This window comes from Megalopta genalis, unplaced genomic scaffold (assembly GCF_051020955.1).
Source record: "Megalopta genalis isolate 19385.01 unplaced genomic scaffold, iyMegGena1_principal scaffold0020, whole genome shotgun sequence".
Taxonomy (NCBI): Eukaryota; Metazoa; Arthropoda; class Insecta; order Hymenoptera; family Halictidae; genus Megalopta; species Megalopta genalis.
Window position 1 is genome coordinate 738854 of NW_027476090.1, and position 19921 is coordinate 758774.

At 34.0% G+C, this 19921-nt stretch overlaps 1 protein-coding gene across 13 annotated transcripts in view; it reads right to left on the reverse strand.

The window, feature by feature from the left end:
* Positions 1-19921, reverse strand: part of LOC117218896 (rap guanine nucleotide exchange factor 2) — a 470857-nt gene that overhangs the window by 76275 nt on the left and 374661 nt on the right. For all 13 annotated transcript variants that reach the window (XM_033467621.2, XM_076527418.1, XM_076527419.1 and 10 more), the window contains one exon: positions 13921-13996. In XM_033467621.2, the coding sequence (XP_033323512.2) occupies positions 13921-13996 (76 nt within the window). The remainder of the gene's footprint in view (positions 1-13920; positions 13997-19921) is intronic.

Sequence of the window (19921 nt, forward strand, 5' to 3'; positions counted from 1 at the left end):
ATGTATTAGACAAAAGTTTAATATATATTTGCATATTATTTACCACGATTTTGGAACACCCTGTAAATTGTGCCTGACCTGTGTAAATCGAAATTCGAAGTATACTCTAAACGTAAATTCCCATTTGTTGATATGATCATTGCGTTTACTATATTAATAACTTATATGTTACGTTAAATGAAATTTCTAAAAACTCTACAGTCCGAACCCTCAACTTTATCAAATGTTTAAACGTTTAAATTAAATACAATTTTTGCGTCTTAAAGAATTAATTTAACGTAACAAATAACATATAACATATTAGCATTGTAGACACAAAAATTATATTTAATTTAAACATTTAAACATTTGATAAAGTTGAGGGTTTGAGTAAACAACAGAGGTTTTAAAGGATTAATTTAACGTATAACATATTACATATTGGTATTGTAAATCTCTGTTGTTTATTCCCACAGCACCATCAACGGATTGCACATCTTTGTAGAAAATAAAATTTAGAATTTGTACAAATTAAAATTTAAAATCTAAACAGATTAATTTTTTCTTCATATCAATTTCAATAAGTTCGAGGCGATGTAATAGCATCTTTAAATTCTGTTGCATGTAACATCTGTTAACTTTTGCGTTAGCAATCCATAAATGGTTCGAAAATTGTCGTCTACTGACAACGACGATTCGCACGCACTCTCGCAATTCCTTGATTTTGTACCGGCGGATGTCATCTGAATAGTTAATCGAAGCATCCACGTTAAATTAGCCCGATTATCCGTCACAAAATCCGCGGCCAAGATGAAAACCGATCCGATTGATAGGGGATGCAATAAACCTGGACGTCACGGAGCGAATAATAACATTTTCGAATGACGCAGTGCACCGACAGAAGCATGTATCGCCGTTTTCAAGTATTAAATATCCATTTCGGTATCAATTTTTCCTCGATTTCCATGAAATGCGACGAGCACGACGATGAACGCGGATATTTGATGCAAGTCCAGAGGGTAAACTGAAACTTTTTGACGCACCAGTGATTACCGTTTAAAAACTTGCAGCGTCCATTCGGCATTATTAATGCATTACTTATCGAAAACATACCTGTAAGCTTCTAAATGAGGAATATGCAAATGCTTTTTTGAAGAAAATTATTCTAGTGATTTTTTTTTATAATATAACACATATGAGCCGTTTATTTTGAAAGTGGCATAAGTCACTTTGTTTTTAAGTCGAGATATTTAAGTGTTTGCATTTTAACACGTTTAAAAATATGGATGCTAACTTTTGAGAAGATTTGCTTGTATTTGTTATCTCAGGATACTGATATTTTTCTCAGTATAAATAACTTCGTATAAACATTAAAAAATCACCACTTTTCATTACGATAAAGTGACTGAAGCCACTTTCAAAATAAATAGTTTAGAAAAATGACTGACATGTATTAATTTTGTCCGACGTATTTTACCGAAATGATGTTCTGAAAGGACAGTGATTTACTAAAATTGTTGAACAAATTACACATATAACAATAATTTATACCGTGAACATATTTAATATAAAGGTTCGATTTAAGTATTTTTTATTTTAATATTCATAAAATACAAAAATAATTAGTACATTTCGAAAGATAAGTATAAGTAATTTATATGAAAATATACATCAGTTCAATTTAATTTTCATCATCAATAGGAGTGATTAAGTCCTCGGAAATCGTGTATTGTTTCAAATTTTTAATATAACTGTGGTATATTGGGGTTATATAATTAAGCAAGTCCATCATGTCTTTGTATTTTACTGAAGAAACAGGACGAGATCCAGCGTGTAACGGATCCATTTCTATTTGTGAATAACGCCTAGGTCTTCCTCTTTTTGGTGACAAATCCAAAGTTAGAAATTCATCTTTTTCATCTAAAGTTAGTTTATAAAACATTTTATAGCCATCTGCTGGCGGGTCTGGAGAGAGGCAGCCGCCACATCACTATAATATAATTTACAAAACTGCACTATTCTCTTTCGCACTTATAAAAATAAGTCCAGTGATCACAACTTTGTTAAAAATACTGAAAATAATTCAAAACAATACTTCACACACATACTTATCACACGTTTCTGTTTCTTTTACACTAAGCCCCGCAATTAATTTCCCGAGTACAGCGACTCACACCACTTTCAAAATAAACATGTTTGTTATACCGTTAATTAGCAAAACTTCTCTCGAACAAATCTCAATAGTTCTCAACTTATTGATTGCAAATTTTTCTAAAATGAAAAGACACCGTTCAACTGTAATTAGTGTTACCATTAACTCGATTTTTTTGAAAAAGTGACTTATGCTACTTTCAAAATAAACGGCTCATATAATGACCGTCATTAGAATTTACTTGTCGATGGCGCCTCGCGTAATCGTCCCTGTGAACCACGCGAGGCTGCTCGTTGGTCTGCTCCCATATATACGTATAGAAACCGAATGGATTTCCGCGTAATCCGTCATTGGAAGTTGAATCGGAGAGATATCGGCCGGACGAATTACGCGGAACACAATCGTAAATCCACTATAATATTCTCCATCCCTGCGGCCCATTGTACGGGGCTCTGATTCTGCTCGAGACTCGATAGACATGTCAACGAATTAAAGATTTATCTCGATGCCGAAGCGACAATGCGAGCATCGATCATCAGGCTTTTTCACCGTGGACCTGGTTGCTTCTGACATTAAGTACACATACAGTGGCGCCGAAACGTATCTCTGATTTCTTTCTCAAATTCGCAGTATTTCAACTATTATAATCTCGCGAAACAATGACATTCGCGAATCATCGTTCGTCTTATCCGAAATCCTTTCGCATGATGTAGCACAGTTTTGTTTACGACGAACATGTGAATATGCTGTTAACACGTTCCGTGCCGAGCTTTTTTTACTCGAATCTTCACACTTTGATATTTTACTAAAACTTGATGTATTACGTGCAATTATTAATTCTCGTACACATAACAACGTAACAAAAACTTATCAACGCCCATTCTTGCGGTGGAAATTGATTCTTCGGTTCTAAATTTCTTGTAAACAATTTGTTCAGTTCACTAAGTAAACATGCAAGCGTGTACCATCGATGGTACACGTGGCACGGAACGTGTTAAATAAATCATTTAAATATTGATTACCGCAAACTCTTTTGATAATTATTATTGATCGTGACGGAACAAGGGCTGCTGAAACATACCCTCGGCAATGTTGTCAGAGAAATGCGCGACTGTGATATGCTAAAATCTAATTAGATCGTCGCTATGTTGTTATTAGACCGTGAATTTTATGCATTTATAACGAAATAGAAAATAGCAAACGCATTTATACAATTTGAAAATATTATCGTATTTCTGTGAACTCGTTAAAACGATTAAAGAGAGGAAATAAATGTCTAATTTCTACATCTCTTGTGATTAATGAAAACAATTTCCATTTTGCATAAAAATCAGCAGTCTAATTATTGTCATAAACGTTGATAAACGTACTGATTACTATAATTTTTCAGCATGTCTAGCAGGAATAATAATCACAAAGAATCTTCTTAGATTGTTTCATGATTGATGTAACATTTTTGTTTCTGTAACAATGATATTCAACTTTTGAACCATAACTCGTGGCAATGTATTATACTTCGTGCACAATGAATTAGTCTCATTGAAGCTTACAACTAGTTCTACTCGTCGAAGTGTTAATTCACAGAACAAACATGAAATTCTGTTAACATTCGTGTATCGTTTTCGAGGTCTGAGCACAGCTATCTTAGCGCGTGTAAATAACCTTTGACTCGAGCTGCAAATGCTTTGACAAAAGAAACGAAATAAAACTTCGTAAAATTTTGTTCCATTAATGATTCAATAATACTCGACACGGATAAAACTGTGAGACGGATTATGATTAAAAACAAACACAAGCGTTCCTTGAGAAAACAAATATGTTCCACCGATTATGAAAACGTTATAACGTTGTAGAAAACAAATTGTGGCGTAACTTCAAGTAAATATTGCATGTCTGTCGAGTTAGTTACTTCTTAGAAAAGTGATATCACGTCGGATCGTAAACGAATTCCTAACTTTCTGTGCTATATTTGATCCCACGGAGTTGATTACACAATCTTTAATCATTACCAGCTACCCTTTACTGCTTACCTAGATTGTAATTACCACGCGAAAGAAATTCACCGTGTATGAAATGATAAATTAGCATCGTAAATCCAAGGATTTCATTTACAGCCTAATAAAGTTGTAAAGCTGGGAACGGTGAAAGGTGCTCTAAACATTTCAGCGGCAGTGTATACACAGGGTGTCTCAAAATTATGTTACTTCCGGGAAATGGGGAATTCCTGAGATCATTTGAAGTAACTTTTTCCTTAGCGAAAATGCAATCCGCGGCTTCGTTTACGAGTTATTAATGAAAAACGCTGACCAATGAGAGGCGAGATCAGCCGCTCTGCCGCTTCGCGCCAGCCGAGCTTGCCTCTCATTGGTCACTGTTTTTCGTTAATAACTCGTTAACGATGCCTCGAAGAAATTTTTTGTAAAGGAAAAAGTTACTTCGAATAATCTCAGGAATCCCGCATTTCCCGCTGTACTTATATTTAAATGAAGTTTGATAATACCAGTTTGCACTTCGAATGTGGCATTATATTTCTATTATATTATTTATATTATTACTTATATATATATATTATTATTATTATTATTATTATTATTTCTATTATATTATATTTCTAAACATACATATCCTGGAATTATTTTATAAAAATTAGAGGACGCAATGCCTTGAATAAAGTTTAATAGCGCAAGCTTGACACTTTCGAAATTATTAATTCTATTTTATAAAATTCATACGACAAAAGAGGTATAATATTTCAAAACATATTCTGAAAATGTGCTAAAAAATTGAAGAATGCGTTACTTCAGATAATATTTAGTAACACTAGTTTGCACTTCAACAATTTTATTCGTAGTTTACGATACTCATACGAGAATGCGTACTAAAAAGACGTTATATTTCTAAAAATATTCTGAAAATATGCTATAAAAATTGAGAAACGTGCTAACTTTCTATTGGGCAGCGTCCATGGAGGATCCACGTGGAGCGACTGAACGAAAAAAATTCAAGAAAACCATTCGAAAACTTTTGAATACAATTACTGTCCAGATAGCAATTAAACGAACGATACCGCATAATGGTACGTTGTCCACCGTGAAACCGAGATAATGATAGAAAAAGATTGAAGTCGACAAGAACAGGAAGTTGGCGCAGCCTGTGTGCACACGTCCACGGCACACTGACAACGGTATTGCGTAATCCAAAGTGCATAGCTGCAGTCGCCGGGCTCCGTGCCTTTATTTATTCAAAACTGTTCCCCCTGTTCATTCATAAAAACCCTTCGCATGATCCTCAACGACGTGCCAAGTCTCGCGAGAACCGCAACAATGTCACGAGCTACTGCAACTGCGGATTTGCATTTTCACGGCTGCATCTCGAGAAATTGATTTTACCAAATCATGGTTTTATCAATCTCCAGCTTAAAGCATGAGAAGCTCGTTGAAAACATTCATGCGTGGCAGATTTCACGCTTCCGATTTTCGACATTTTTATAATCCGCGATTCTTGTGGAAAAAGATTTCGCAAGATCTTGCAAAATGTCTTTAAAATTACGGAAATCATGAAGGTTTCAAAAGACGAATATATCAATTTTAGAAATACAGTCGGACCTTTATTATGCGATTTTTTTATGCGGTACATAAATACAGTCAAATAAATCTCTTTTCGTTTAGTAGATAGGGATTGCAGAAAAAAATCACACAAAAAGAATCGCATAAAAAGACAGGACAGAAAAATCGCACAGAAAATCGCATAAAAAAGACCGCACAAACATATACACACAACCGTACATTTGCGAAGCGTGGATTCCGATTAAACGTTCGATACTGTTAAACATTTCTTTTGTCAAAGAACACCTTACACCATATTTGTAATGTTATGAAACATAAATAATTCAAACAGAACCATGAATCTTTTACTTACATCATGCAAGTCCGCGAGAAAAAAACCAGCACTCTAAGAAACGTTCATTGCAACAAAATTATTATACAACTATCGCCTTCGATTGTAACACGCTTTTATGGCACATTTATACCACTTCTAGCATAAAATTCGAAATTTGGTACGCAGTTTGGTCCGCGTTTAATCTATGTAATGTACGAAATGTACGTTCGTTTTGTAGCATTTTATTGTTTCGTTGGAGTGCAGCGTTGTATTCTATTGGGTTGGCAACTAAGTAATTGCCGATTTCAGTTATAGATGTCTCTCACTCCCATTTTTATGATATCCGTAAATGTTATATTATAAAATTATTATTATTATTATTATTATGTTATTTTTTATTGTCCGCGAATGTTAGCAACTGGACAAATTGAATGCAGCGGTCAAGGAAAAGCGACCAGAATTGGTCAATCGTAAAGGTGTCATTTTCCAGCAGGACATTGCTAGGCCGCACACGTCTTTGTCCACTCGGCAAAAATTGATGGATATTGATTGGGAATTGATGTTACACCCACCATATAGCCCTGATCTCGCGCCATCGGATTACCACCTATTTCGATCCCTGGACAACTCCCTTCGTGGTAAAACTTTGAATGACGATGACGCTGTAAAATCTCACTTAACTCGGTTTTTGGCCGAAAAGGATCAGACTTTCTACGAGCGTGGAATTTTCAAGTTGTCAGAGAGATGGCAAAAGGTCATCGAACAAAATGGAAAATACATTACAGATTAAACTTCATTCCAAGTAAAAAGAAATTTTTTACTTCATTGAACAAATCGGCAATTACTTAGTTGCCAACGCAATAGTACAACAATTCTCTTTTCTCTATTTTTTCGTGAACGCGAAATGCTATTTCTTTGAATGATGTATTTATCGACGATCCGCCCGTGTATTATTATCACAATGGCGTCATAACTGTTGACGTATTCGTTCGAAGCTAACATTTTGCATTATTCTATTATGCGGTTTACTGTTTCGACACATGTCGGCGTTTCCTACACGTGTCTGTCATACGTTTCGATGTGTTGTAGCTTTGGTGGATCGCAATGACTCGATACTTCCTAGTTAGATATTGCAAATCGTCATTATTATTATTATTATTTTTCAGGCGGTTCATCTAATAAATTAGGGTATCTACTGTAGACATCGAAATGGTTACTTATTTTTTTATTTATTTTTTGTTTTGAAATTACCGTGTCGATCAAAACGACTGGTTTCGCATATTTTATTTCGAGAATGTTGAATAAAATTGATTGAAATTGATTGAATAAAAATTCGACCAATTTGTAACTGTAACACTGAGTTTACGGCTAAACACATCCTAATATAATGTTCAGTGTACAACAATATCAGAAAAAAGTAAAAATGCAGAATACTATCAAACGAATAATTTGGACAACTACAAACAAACAGCAAAAGTTATGTCACACTTAGAAGAAACAAAATCGTTCAGCGAAATTATATAGTAACTTAAGAGGCCTAGATTAAAAAAGATAGTGTAAAAATGTAATATTGTATATTACACTACGTGTAACACTACAAATATTATCATAAATAAATTAATATATAAATAATATAATATAATATAATATAATATAATATAATATAATATAATATAATATAATATAATATAATATAATATAATATAAATAAATTAAATAAAAAGAAATTCAGCCTCGGCATTATTGCAATTATTGCGATTATTATCGGCATTATTACGATGCTTATCGCACTTATATTTCGTCGAATACGTCCTCTGTTCTCGTGTTGTTTCACTAATCGTTTTATAAAACTGGTCGATACATTTGTGGTCGAGTTATTAAATTGGAATTTTTGACGGAGTAGCAGTATATTCGATTTCGATGAAAATCGTCGAGCGCCGGTGCACGCCCGATTGGTCATCTCCATTCGAAAAATTTCTGTCGTTTCTCCCGTTCGAGGAATTGTCGTCGAAATCGAGTTACATACTTGGACGTTTTCATTGATCGACTTCGGATCGTCTTATCGTCGCCGGGTTGTCAGCCGATAACGAGTTTCCGTGAGTTTTAGACTGCGCCGAGATGATTCATGGCCGAAGTTTCTCCATTTTTCGGGAATCGATTTATATCGCGGCGAACATAAATATTTCGAGTTCCCGGAGAATTTGGAGTGCGTTATTTATCGTCGGGACAAATCGACTTTGAACCGATACTATTTTCTTTCTTCTCCGGATTAAAGAAAAGTTACACGATTCGTAAATCTGTGTTGAATCTGTTGTTGTCCGACTTTCTTTTGTAATTATTTTTAATATTAATTTACAACGTTGTTATTTTATAGTTGTTTGAATCGTTTTTAGTACAGTTCTTGGCTAAAATATCGAGACCAGTTACAATTTTTTTTCACCATTTTCTGTTCTTCTTTCGAGATAATTATATTATTATAATCAATATTAGGGTGTGAAATATGTTAAGAAATAATACGTATGCAAAATTTGCAAATGCATTCTTGCAGGTTTTACTAAAATCGCGACAAATGTTGGAAATTGTTAGCGGTCTCAACATTTTACTAGGAGTTGTTCAAGTTTTGCAAGATTTGTTTTTCTATGTTAAAAAATGTTTAAAAAATGACCTATATTTAGATAAAAAAAGAGTTGCAAAAATTATTTACCGCAGTTACAACAATTCCATTCTATTGTTATAAACCAGAATTGGAAAAAAATTAATCTGATCAAAGATTATAACTTATAATAAAATAATAATATACTAATCATTATTAATTGTCATGATTTAGTCAAACGATTGGTACTCGTCAGTTAATATAACAAATTTACAATAATTTATAAAAAGTAACGAACTACAATCGTTGATCAGATCAGCTTTTTCATAATTAATTTTGTTATTTTAATAAACGAGTTACTTGAATTGTCATTCTCATAGAAGTATTGCTTATTAATATAAGTAACGAGCTACAATTATTAATCAGATTAACTGTTTTATAATTAAGTTTGTTATTTTAATAAACGAGTTACTTGAATTGTCATTCTAATAAAAGAATTGCTTATTAATAATAAGTAACGAGCTACAATTATTAATCAGATTAACTGTTTTATAATTAAGTTTGTTATTTTAATAAACCAGTTACTTGAATTGTCATTCTAATAAAAGAATTGCTTATTAATAATAAGTAACGAGCTACAATTATTAATCAGATTAACTGTTTTATAATTAAGTTTGTTATTTTAATAAACGAGTTACTTGAATTGTCATTCTAATAAAAGAATTGCTTATTAATAATAAGTAACGAGCTACAATTATTAATCAGATTAACTGTTTTATAATTAAGTTTGTTATTTTAATAAACCAGTTACTTGAATTGTCATTCTAATAAAAGAATTGCTTATTAATAATAAGTAACGAGCTACAATTATTAATCAGATTAACTGTTTTATAATTAAGTTTGTTATTTTAATAAACCAGTTACTTGAATTGACATTCTAATAAAAGAATTGCTTACTCTTATTCTGAATAAAAGAATTAGCGAGAATTAAGATATATTTTCAATGCAATAGTAAAAAAATATAGTAAAAATATAGTAAAAAATATAGTAAAAATATAGTAAAAATAATATCTTATTGATCGGTAGCCAGTCAAAACAGTTTCGAAACTATCGATCCACGGGATCTACGGATACGCGCAGTCGGTAAAACAGGGAAGTGGAATGCAGATGGCAGCACGAATCACGGATTCCGTATTCTGCTGGCTCGGAACAAATATCGTCGGGAACAGGGGGGGATTCCGAAACAGTTTATCGTTGTCGCGAAACTTCCCGGGAACTTCGAATCCCAAAATGGCCGCAGTTGGATAATCGGAATTAGCTTCCGTGATTTTCGTGCGTGGCTGAACTCGATTAAAGCAACTGCGATTCCGAGAGCAAATGCATCGAGTGATAAATTTCTTCGCTTCTGTTATTAACTTTAGTATGGCAATCGAGACGTGCTATCCGTGACCTCGCGGAGTTTATAATCTACAAATTGAACGTCTGTTTGGAAAGTTTCGTGAACTACAGTTTATGTTCTGTAAAATGAAAAATATGTTCGATAGAACGGAATGAAATGAATGAAACAGAAAAAAAAAGAAGAGAACATAAATCTATTTTTAGGGATTAAATCGATTCCTCTACATTCGTCGTTTATAAATGATGAAACGCGTTGCGATGTAAAACGTATTTTATTCGAACGCGAGCCCCCTGTTATATGTAATATTAAAAGTCCGGATTTATAACATTAATCACCAGAGTGAGGATTTTTATGCACTCAAAAAAATATGGATTTGAATTCATATTATTCGCATCGATACGATTTTCTGGGGAAAAGTAATTTGCTCGTGGTATTTTACTGAATTTCATGTACAAAAATAAAAACTTGCACGTATGTCTCCACTGTATTAATTATTTTTACAGTGTCCTTGTATTTTCAAGCTCGTAGGTTTTTTTAAGAGAAAAAGATCATTTTTGAATCTGCACAAATATTTCCGTTATCTACGGATGAGTGACAATAGTGTAAAATAAACGGGAAACACGCATGACGTTTCTCAAATATCATTGACATGTTCTGTCAACCTGCATGCAAAAAGCCATCAAAACTTTTCCATTCCAGTTTTGTTAGACTTCGTCGTTACGCGAGCGCTCGTATAAAAACTATTTCTTTTTTTTTTTATTTCAGCTTATACCGAAAGCTTCCAGTAAGGTATATATACAACTGCACGTTTATTGTCGTGATTGCTAAACGTGTTATTATAATAATAATAACTATACATCTTTATGTATGTAAAACAAGAATTGTCTGCACATTTGTTGCAAACAACAGTCACTTATTAAAAGTTTCGTTCTGCCTTCAACGAAATCTCAATAAAAGTCGAAAATAATACACAGACATTATTAAATGACATTATTAAATAATTACTATATATAATAAAATAATTTGATATTTGAAACAGCTGAGAGATGAGAAAGCTTTTTAATATTTGAATCAGCTGAGAGATTAAAACCATTTAATAATGTCTGTGTATTATTTCGACTTTTATTGAGATATTTTCCATATATATATATGGAAATTTATTATTATTCTATATATATATATATATATATGGAAAATATCAAATTCAATAATTACATTTTATAACGTAAAAATCAGCTTTGAAATTAACACTCGAACGACGGGCTTCATTTTAGCACCGAGAACTGATTACAGAATTTTTTCTGTACTAGTTTTAGTGCATTTCGAAGGACTAGTTGCAAAGAAATTGCTAAATAAAGTTATCAATGACCGGGATCACATCATTCGGTTACATCACTGTGAAAAAGATGCGCCGTTCGAGTGTTAATAGATCGCGAATCTCTGTGCAAAATAAAAATGTTCCGCACTTATTGCAAGCAACACGCGTTAAGTTAAAATGCATTTTCCCCTTCAATAATTCGTACAACACGTATTTAACCTCGAATGTTATTGGCCTCTCTCGAGAAAGTAAACGCTGGCAATTTGTTTTAGGAAATTACGACCGATTCGATCGAATTAATTAGGTCAAATTCGCTTCGAATAATTAACAACCGGCAATCGCAAAAGTAGATAGGACGAATCGGGAAGTGCAGCGGTGCACAGTCTCGAAAACTCGACGCGAGCATAACACTCAGGAGAGGAACTATTGATTAACTGTCTAGCAGGCTGTGTCTCCAGTCTGGACAGCATTGTCTTTCATTATGCGATATCGCTACTGTATCCGGAATAGTTAGCGAACGTGGCTGCAACGCGATTCACCGGGGGTTGCCTGCCTGCCTGCAATGCCTGCATCGATGAATATGGGACGAACCGTCCGGAAAAACAGAAATTTCTGTCGTTCGTTGTTCGTAGAAATATTTATGGGGTTCGGTGGCCCGGTATTCCACAGTTCGCAAATGTTTATTCACGATTACGATAAATAATCCAGAGAAATGCGCGGTGCATTTCTATTTTAGTTCTGGTACGAGACGTCGTCGTTGAAATTTTTATTTTGCGTCGAAGACGGCTGTACATTTCTGCGAACAGTTCCTTCATTTCACGTCTTCCTATCCTCTTTGCGGTGCAAATATTTATTATTTAGGTGAAAAAACGTGTCAGAAGATCGCAAATTGTGGGACATTGTAAAAATAAAAAGTGCGAAATTTTCTGTTAAATAAAAAAATCAGTTCTTTCCGATTTTTAAGTTAAATGAAAATTGAAAGGTTATGTCATTAATATATGTTATTAATATACATATATTAGGTCTACCGGAAAGTTCTGTCCGATAGTGTCACTTCAAGTTTCAATCCATATGCACATGTTGATTCGAGACATATATGACTATCTCTCTTTATCATTGCATTTACACGCATGTACTCTCCTAAATAAACTGAAACAAAGATGTCTCGTGTCATTATTAAGCGAGACGCGATCGTGAAAACATGGCTATCGATGGCAATGCCAGACCACAAGCTGCTTTGGCGACTCGTCGGAAAATCGCAGAGCTAGGCTGGCAAATTCTGTCGCATCCACCATACTCCCCGGACCTAGCACCCTCCGATTATCACTTGTTTCTCTCTTTGCAAAACTTTTTACAGGAAAAAAAAAATTCAAAACTGAAGCTGTTGAGTTCTTCGCCTCTAAAAATAAATAATTTTTTTAAAATGGTATTTACAAGTTGCCATCACGCTGGCAGGAAATCGTAAGTAACGATGGAAAGTATATTCTATAATAAATATTATTAAATGTATGATAATTGTGTTATATTTCAATTCAAAAACGGACAGAACTTTCCGGTAGACCTAATATATAATATATAACATTATAATATATATTAATAACATATATTAATGACATAACCTTTCAATTTTCTAATATATATATATATATCTACTATAAATATATACTATATATAGTATAGTATATAGTATAGTACTATATATATATATATATATATACTATATAAATATATACTATAAATATCTACTGTAAATATCTACTATAAATGAATAAATAATAACAATATAAAAATATATATTATAATAATAATATATATATTATATATTATATAGTATAATAATATATATAGTATATACATTATGCATTTATAGTTTGAAAAATATCTACTATAAATGAATAAATAATGACAATATAACAATATAATATATATTATTGTAAAATTGAATCAATAATAACAATATAATAATATATATATTATTATATTGTTATTATTTATTCATTTATAGTAGATATTTTTCAAACTATAAATGCATATATTTAATATATATATATATATATGTACATCATATGTATATTATAGATTAAAATGGGACACCTTAGTTATAAACGGTGAGGTAGTGACCCGAACAGATGATAATTAAATGAGACCGTGTCAAGTGAGTAAGCTGCTGCAGTTCCTTCATCAGAGACAACGTAAACTTTGAGTTCGAAAAGCATACAGTGCTGAATATGCAGTTCATTTATAAGATTATGTCCAAACATCTTAATCTTAGCGTACAGTTAATCGTTTCCACGATGCATCGAATTCGTGAAGCAACGTTGGCATATTTTTTATTCGAAAGTTGTATCAATTGTGCAAAGTAGCAAAAAACAGATTAGATGCGACTCAGTTTTACGCCTAGTGTTACAAAAACTCTCCAAAAAAATTGACTATTTAATAACCAATTTCTGGCTTCTTCTATTTCGTCATATCTCCATAAGACGTGTGAATTTCTAAACACTAGCAACAATTCGATAATAATTTGTTTGCTGCTGACTAATGTTTATGTCTGCGCTGTAGTATCGGCAACGTGTAAAAAATGTAACGGTAATTATACTTACAACAATCATCTCAGAGGACTCGAGAACGAAACATTCGTTAGGTCTCCTGGCACTGCCACCCGTCCGCTTTCCAAAGCTGCAACAAAAACCATCGGAACATTGTTGAAACCGTCCAATCGAGTTCTCTCCTGACGTCATACGTTTGGCTCACAAGCCAATCATTGTGAGTGCAATTTTTTGTTTGCAGTTCGAGAAATTCTTTGCCGTCAAACTTTTAGTTTGATGATACGATATTTGAATTGCGCGTTATCTGTTAATAAATATCACAGAAACAATAATCTTCTGCATAGCAGTTCTGTACAATAGTATTTATCGCAACTAATTTTTAAATGATCTCAATGGGTCACCTAACAATAAAAGGTACTGTACAAATTGAACAAAATTTATCCATTTTTATATATATTTATATTTATTTTCGGTGTACGGTTATGCAAAATTGGGGAATTGCATAACTCTAGAAATGATTTAAATAATTACTATTATAAGTATAAATAATTTTATTAATATATAATATATATAATTTTGTTTAACAACCTAGTTAAAGCCATAATCTTATTTCAATTCAACTTTCAAGCGGAATTTCACAATTTTGCAAAGCCATGTACCAAAAAGTCAGCTATCTAAAACTGTTAAAAATATATTATGCACGCAACGAGAATAATGTTTAATAAATAATTAATTAATAAACAAAAGATTGATTTTCCGACAACAGTGATTAGTGCAAAATAATTGCCGTTTGGGAATTTCGGCCTCGATTCACGGGTTTAACAACGACACGGGGAAATAAAACAGCGTCGAGAGATTGCGTGTACGCCCTTCGTTGAATGGTTAAAAGCCATAACAGCCGTAACAATAATAATCCGGACGGGGGGGCCTAGAGTGGACGCATCGACACGGAAGTCATCGGCGAAATGCAATTTATCAGCGGAACGGTGGCCGATTCTGGCGTGGCCGCGCGTCGAGCATAATATCTCAATGGGAGGGTGTGCTTCCTCTTGCATTTGTGTAAATACGTCCATTGTTGTGGTATCTGAGCGTTAATGTTGCGATCGCGTTCAAGGGAACGAGACATCGGCAGATGTTCGATCCACGGCTGTCGTTACGGCGCTCCTCGAATTAATTTCGGCCACCTAGTGGATCAAGAAAAATCTCATACGATCACGCAAAGATCCTGAGCAGATCTGGATACAAATATTTCAATTAAGTAATAACAAATATTTGCAAATACTGTAAATATTTCTCTTAACTGTGTCACATACGCTTCGTTGGAAATAGTCATTTGAGCCGTTTATTTTGAAAGTGGCCTAAGTCACTTTTTCAAAAAATCTAGTTAATGGTAACACTAATTACAGTTAAACGGTATCTTTTCATTTTTTAAAAATTTGCAATCAATAAGTTGAGACAAATTGAGATTTGTTCGAGAGAAGTTTTGCTAATTAACGGTATAACAAACATGTTTATTTTGAAAGTGGCGTAAGTCGCTGTACTCGGGAAATTAATTGCGGGGCTTAGTGTAAAAGAAATGGAAACGTGTGATAAGTGCGTGTGAAGTATTGTTTTGAATTATTTTCAGTATTTTTAACAAAGTTGTGATCACTGAACTTATTTTCATAAGTGCGAAAGAATAGTGCAGTTTTGTAAATTATATTAGAGTGATGTGGCGGCTACCTCTCCAGACCCGCCAGCAGATGGCTATAAAATGTTTTATAAACTAACTTTAGATGAAAAAGGTGAATTTCTAACTTTGGATTTGTCACCAAAAAGAGGAAGTTATTTTATATTTTTATTTCAAAAATTTGAAACAAAACACGATTTTCGAGGACTTAATCACTCCTATTGATGACGAAAATTAAATTGAACCGATGTATTTTCATATAAATTACTTATACTTATGTTTCAAAATGTACTAATCATTTTTGTATTTTATGAATATTAAAATAAAAAATACTTAAATCAAACCTTTATATTAAATATGTTCATGGTATAAATTATTATTATATATGTAATTTATTCAACAATTTTAGTAAATCATTGTCCTTTCAAAACATCACTTTTTTCTAAACTATTTATTTTGAAAGTGGCTTAAGTCACTTTACCGTAATGAAAAGTGGTGATTTTTTAATGTTTATACGAAATTATTTATACTGAGAAAAATATCAGTATCCTGAGATAACAAATACAAGTAAATCTTCTCGAAAGTTAGCATCCATATTTTTAAACGTGTTAAAACGCAACTTCAGACTTCAGAACAAAGTGACTTATGCCACTTTCAAAATAAACGGCTCATTTATTTCTGCATTAAATTAGATAGGTACTAATTGAAATATTTCATTGATTTGACGAATATTAGAAGCATTTAAAATATATAGGGTGTATATTTTACACCGAAAATGTCTCGTAATACAGAAATGGGGGGGGGGGGGGTGTGTTCCTGAGGTCATTTGAAGTAACTTTTTCGTTATAACTATAGCTTTTCTGTAAAAATCGCGACGGCATGTCCCAGTGAAGCTGATAATTTTAATTGACGAGAGAATTGTATAAACAGAATATTTAAAATGCTCATTATTGAAAGTAGTACACGTCATATGGCTCTCAACGGAATATATTCAAGTTAAACAAGCCGATTTTGTTGAAACTTACGTGGGAGATAGTTTTCAGAAAAATATTAGGCGATAACATTAAAGGGGTGATAACAGCCCTCGAAGCTGGCAGCTGAAAATTCTTTTATCACGGAAATCGTAGGACGTAGAAACAAATATTGTCTGTAAGTTGTGCGTTTCACAAAAGCAGTATTTTAAACAATTCGTTATTAAGTAAAATTCTTTTCGCAATTTTACTTACCAATTGTTAATACACTTTTAATATGGACAATGTGTAATGAAAACTGCAATAATATTTGTCATTGAAATCGTCTGTAACTTTGTAACATGTAACTTTATTAGATAAAACAGTAGTCTAATTCGTAAACATTTATAACAATTTTTGCTGAATGCTTTTGTTGTTTTTATTTCGCCAAGACTCTCAATATTTTCTAAGCTTTTCTTCATGATAATTTAAATTGAAATCTTAGCAAAATTAAACATCTGTCTCTACTTTCGCATATTTTATTAATTGTATATTATACTTTTTTATATTTTTTATATGCATATTTTATTAATTATATATTAAACATGTGTACGCTGTGTTCGCAGAATTACAAGATAAATGTGAAACACTTTGTACAATTTTTCATTATTATTCATGATTTTTACAAATTGTCCCGGCCTCCGTTGATTATCGCACTGGTTCGGCATTGTACACTCTACCGTCGTCGCTAATCCATTTGTGTTAATAAATTATGACTTCCAAGGCTCCCGCAGAATCTCGCCTCTAATTAACGTAATTAATGCACGACGGGCATGCAACTCTTGCTCGGAATAGGTCACTTTTCGCGGGAAAATGTTTCGTTAACGGGAGGAATTTGTTCCTTTGTGGACGATTAGAGTTTACAAAGGGCAAATGTTCACACAATATAAAACATGAAGCCAGTTTCAGCGAACAAAGCGAACCGCAATAATGATCGTACATCAGGATAAACTGCATCCAATTTAATTATATCGTAACAATATTTCCACGTGAAATAGTTGCATGTAATTAAAGCAATTTTCACTTGATCGAATGATATAATGACCTTAAAATAATCGCGTAGAGGAGATACGATAATGAAGCCATATACAGTTCTCCTAATCGATATTTGAATACTGTGTTGAACAGATCTGTGTAAATCGATTAATATACAACAGAATTTATTGCACAAATCGAAAGGATCGAGTCTAGCACTGTAACTAAGCAACTGTTCCATTATCCCAACGCTAGTGTTCTCTTAACTCTCGCCAAGCGGTGACCGAGTCAATTTTAACCCAGAGTATTCGAATCGCTCACTGAATCACTCAATTCTCGACAATCAAATGAAACAGGTTGTTGTTGCATTAGAAACAGAAATGTTAATAAGTCTGCGAGAAATATCTCCAAAAATATTTTTTTAAAAATTCTTTGAAGTATTCTCGTGAACAAAAAACATGGTCAATAAGTACATTTGTGAAAATGATTCGCTGTCCGAAGGTTAATTCGGATTAATTAAAATAACCAGTTAAATAATGACTTTGATTTATTTTTGGGCATAATTGGCTTTATATTTATCGAATAAGATATACCGAATTTTTTGATACTTTTATTTCTTTTTAAATCGAATAATATTCATTTATTTTTTTCAATACACCTTTGATTCGTTTCCTGGCATAATTAGCTTTATATTTATCGAATAAGACATGCTGAATTTTTGGATACTTCTATTTTATTTATTTTTAAACTGATTCATTTATTTTTTCAACATACCTTTAATTCGTTTTCGGGAATAATTAGTTTTATTTTGATCGAATAAGACATGCTGAATGTTTGCACACCTTTATTTTATTTCTTTTCAAATCGAATAATATCTATTTATTTTTTCGATACACCTTCGATTTGTTTTAGGACACAATCAACATCAATAATAAATAAAATAAAAGAACGCAAAAATATAAGACGACTAACTCGATAAACAGACCGATTAATTATGCATGGAAACAAAACGAGGGCACAGCAGTTGGTCACCCCACAGTAACCGGCACGACTCCTTTAATTGCTGTTTTATCGCAATTACCGTTATCCATAAGTGGATTAGGGTTGCCAAACATGAATCACAACACCGACCCATTCTACTTCCGATTCACGCAAAACAAAAAGATCAGCGTGTTTCGAACCCGTTACACAAGAATATCCTCTCGAGCGCAGAACGCGCGCATCGAGTCGACGCGTACAAAAAGGGGTTCGAGGTGATCTCACGCCCTTATTGTATCTACGCCCCCAATTACAGAGGTGAACACTCGTTAGCGAGCCGAGACAGGACATAAGAATTTGCCTAGGCGACCGGTAATTTCTGCGAAGGCGGGCTGCCCGTCAAGCGGCGGCGTTTCAGCAAGCAGAGCAAAGACAATCGTGCTACTCTAAATTCCCTTGTTCCGAATTCCCCGACACGCGCGCGTTTTTTAAACGCCGCCGCAAGGGAATCGGCTTAATTAACCCGATCCAGGCTCGCCTCGCCACGGTCTCAGAGATCGCAGAGAAAAATAACCCTGCAATGTGTAACGTGTTGCCTAGCGGCTTACCGAAGCGAGGATCGCGATTGGCTCGGCTGGAATCGGCATCGACGCGTGCTTTTCCACGGTGCAACGCGGCGCAGCGCGGTGCAGCGCGGTGCAGCGCGGCGCGGCGTGCATAAAGCCGGAGCCGCAACGGTAACGCGAACGAAGTGGATATCGACAGTCGCGGATCAATCCTGAACGCGCGATGAATGAGGACCGACTGAGAAATGCCGAACAGGGAGCCGTAAGGTTGCCCAAGGTTCTTGACCCGACCTGCAACCATCCCAGTCCTCCTTCGGCTTGCACACAACCGTGGACAAGCCTAACAAGAGCGACCAACGCATTCGCGCGCGAGGGGAACGCGCGTGTCTTCAACAATCGGCAGAAGATTTTCCGATCCCCACCGTGGATTACGCGACCGTATTCGAGGTCACGAGCTGCCGCGGGTCAAGGTAGTTCCTCTGGCAGCTCTAGGTCCTTCGTTCACCTGGTCTATGATCCAGTGAATGGGTTATTTTCCTGTAAAAACAGGTTTTCATTGCAGCTTTCATCGAAGCATTTCGGACGAAACATTTTGCTGTCTCTGCTGCTTGATCGGTGCATCGTCCCTGCAATTTACACTGCAAATGCAACTTTGAAAGGGTAACTCAGTCGTCGATTTAACAGCCCATCTACCGGAGATTTCGTAATGGTTGTTGTAAAATCGAGAATCAACGGTTCAGAATTTTGTTAAAATATTGTTCGAAAGTTACAATAATCTGGCCGATAATCCTTCGAATTAGTTGGGTGGAAGGGAACAGGTTTTTTTCGGAATTATTTAAAAGGAAATTATCGAACTT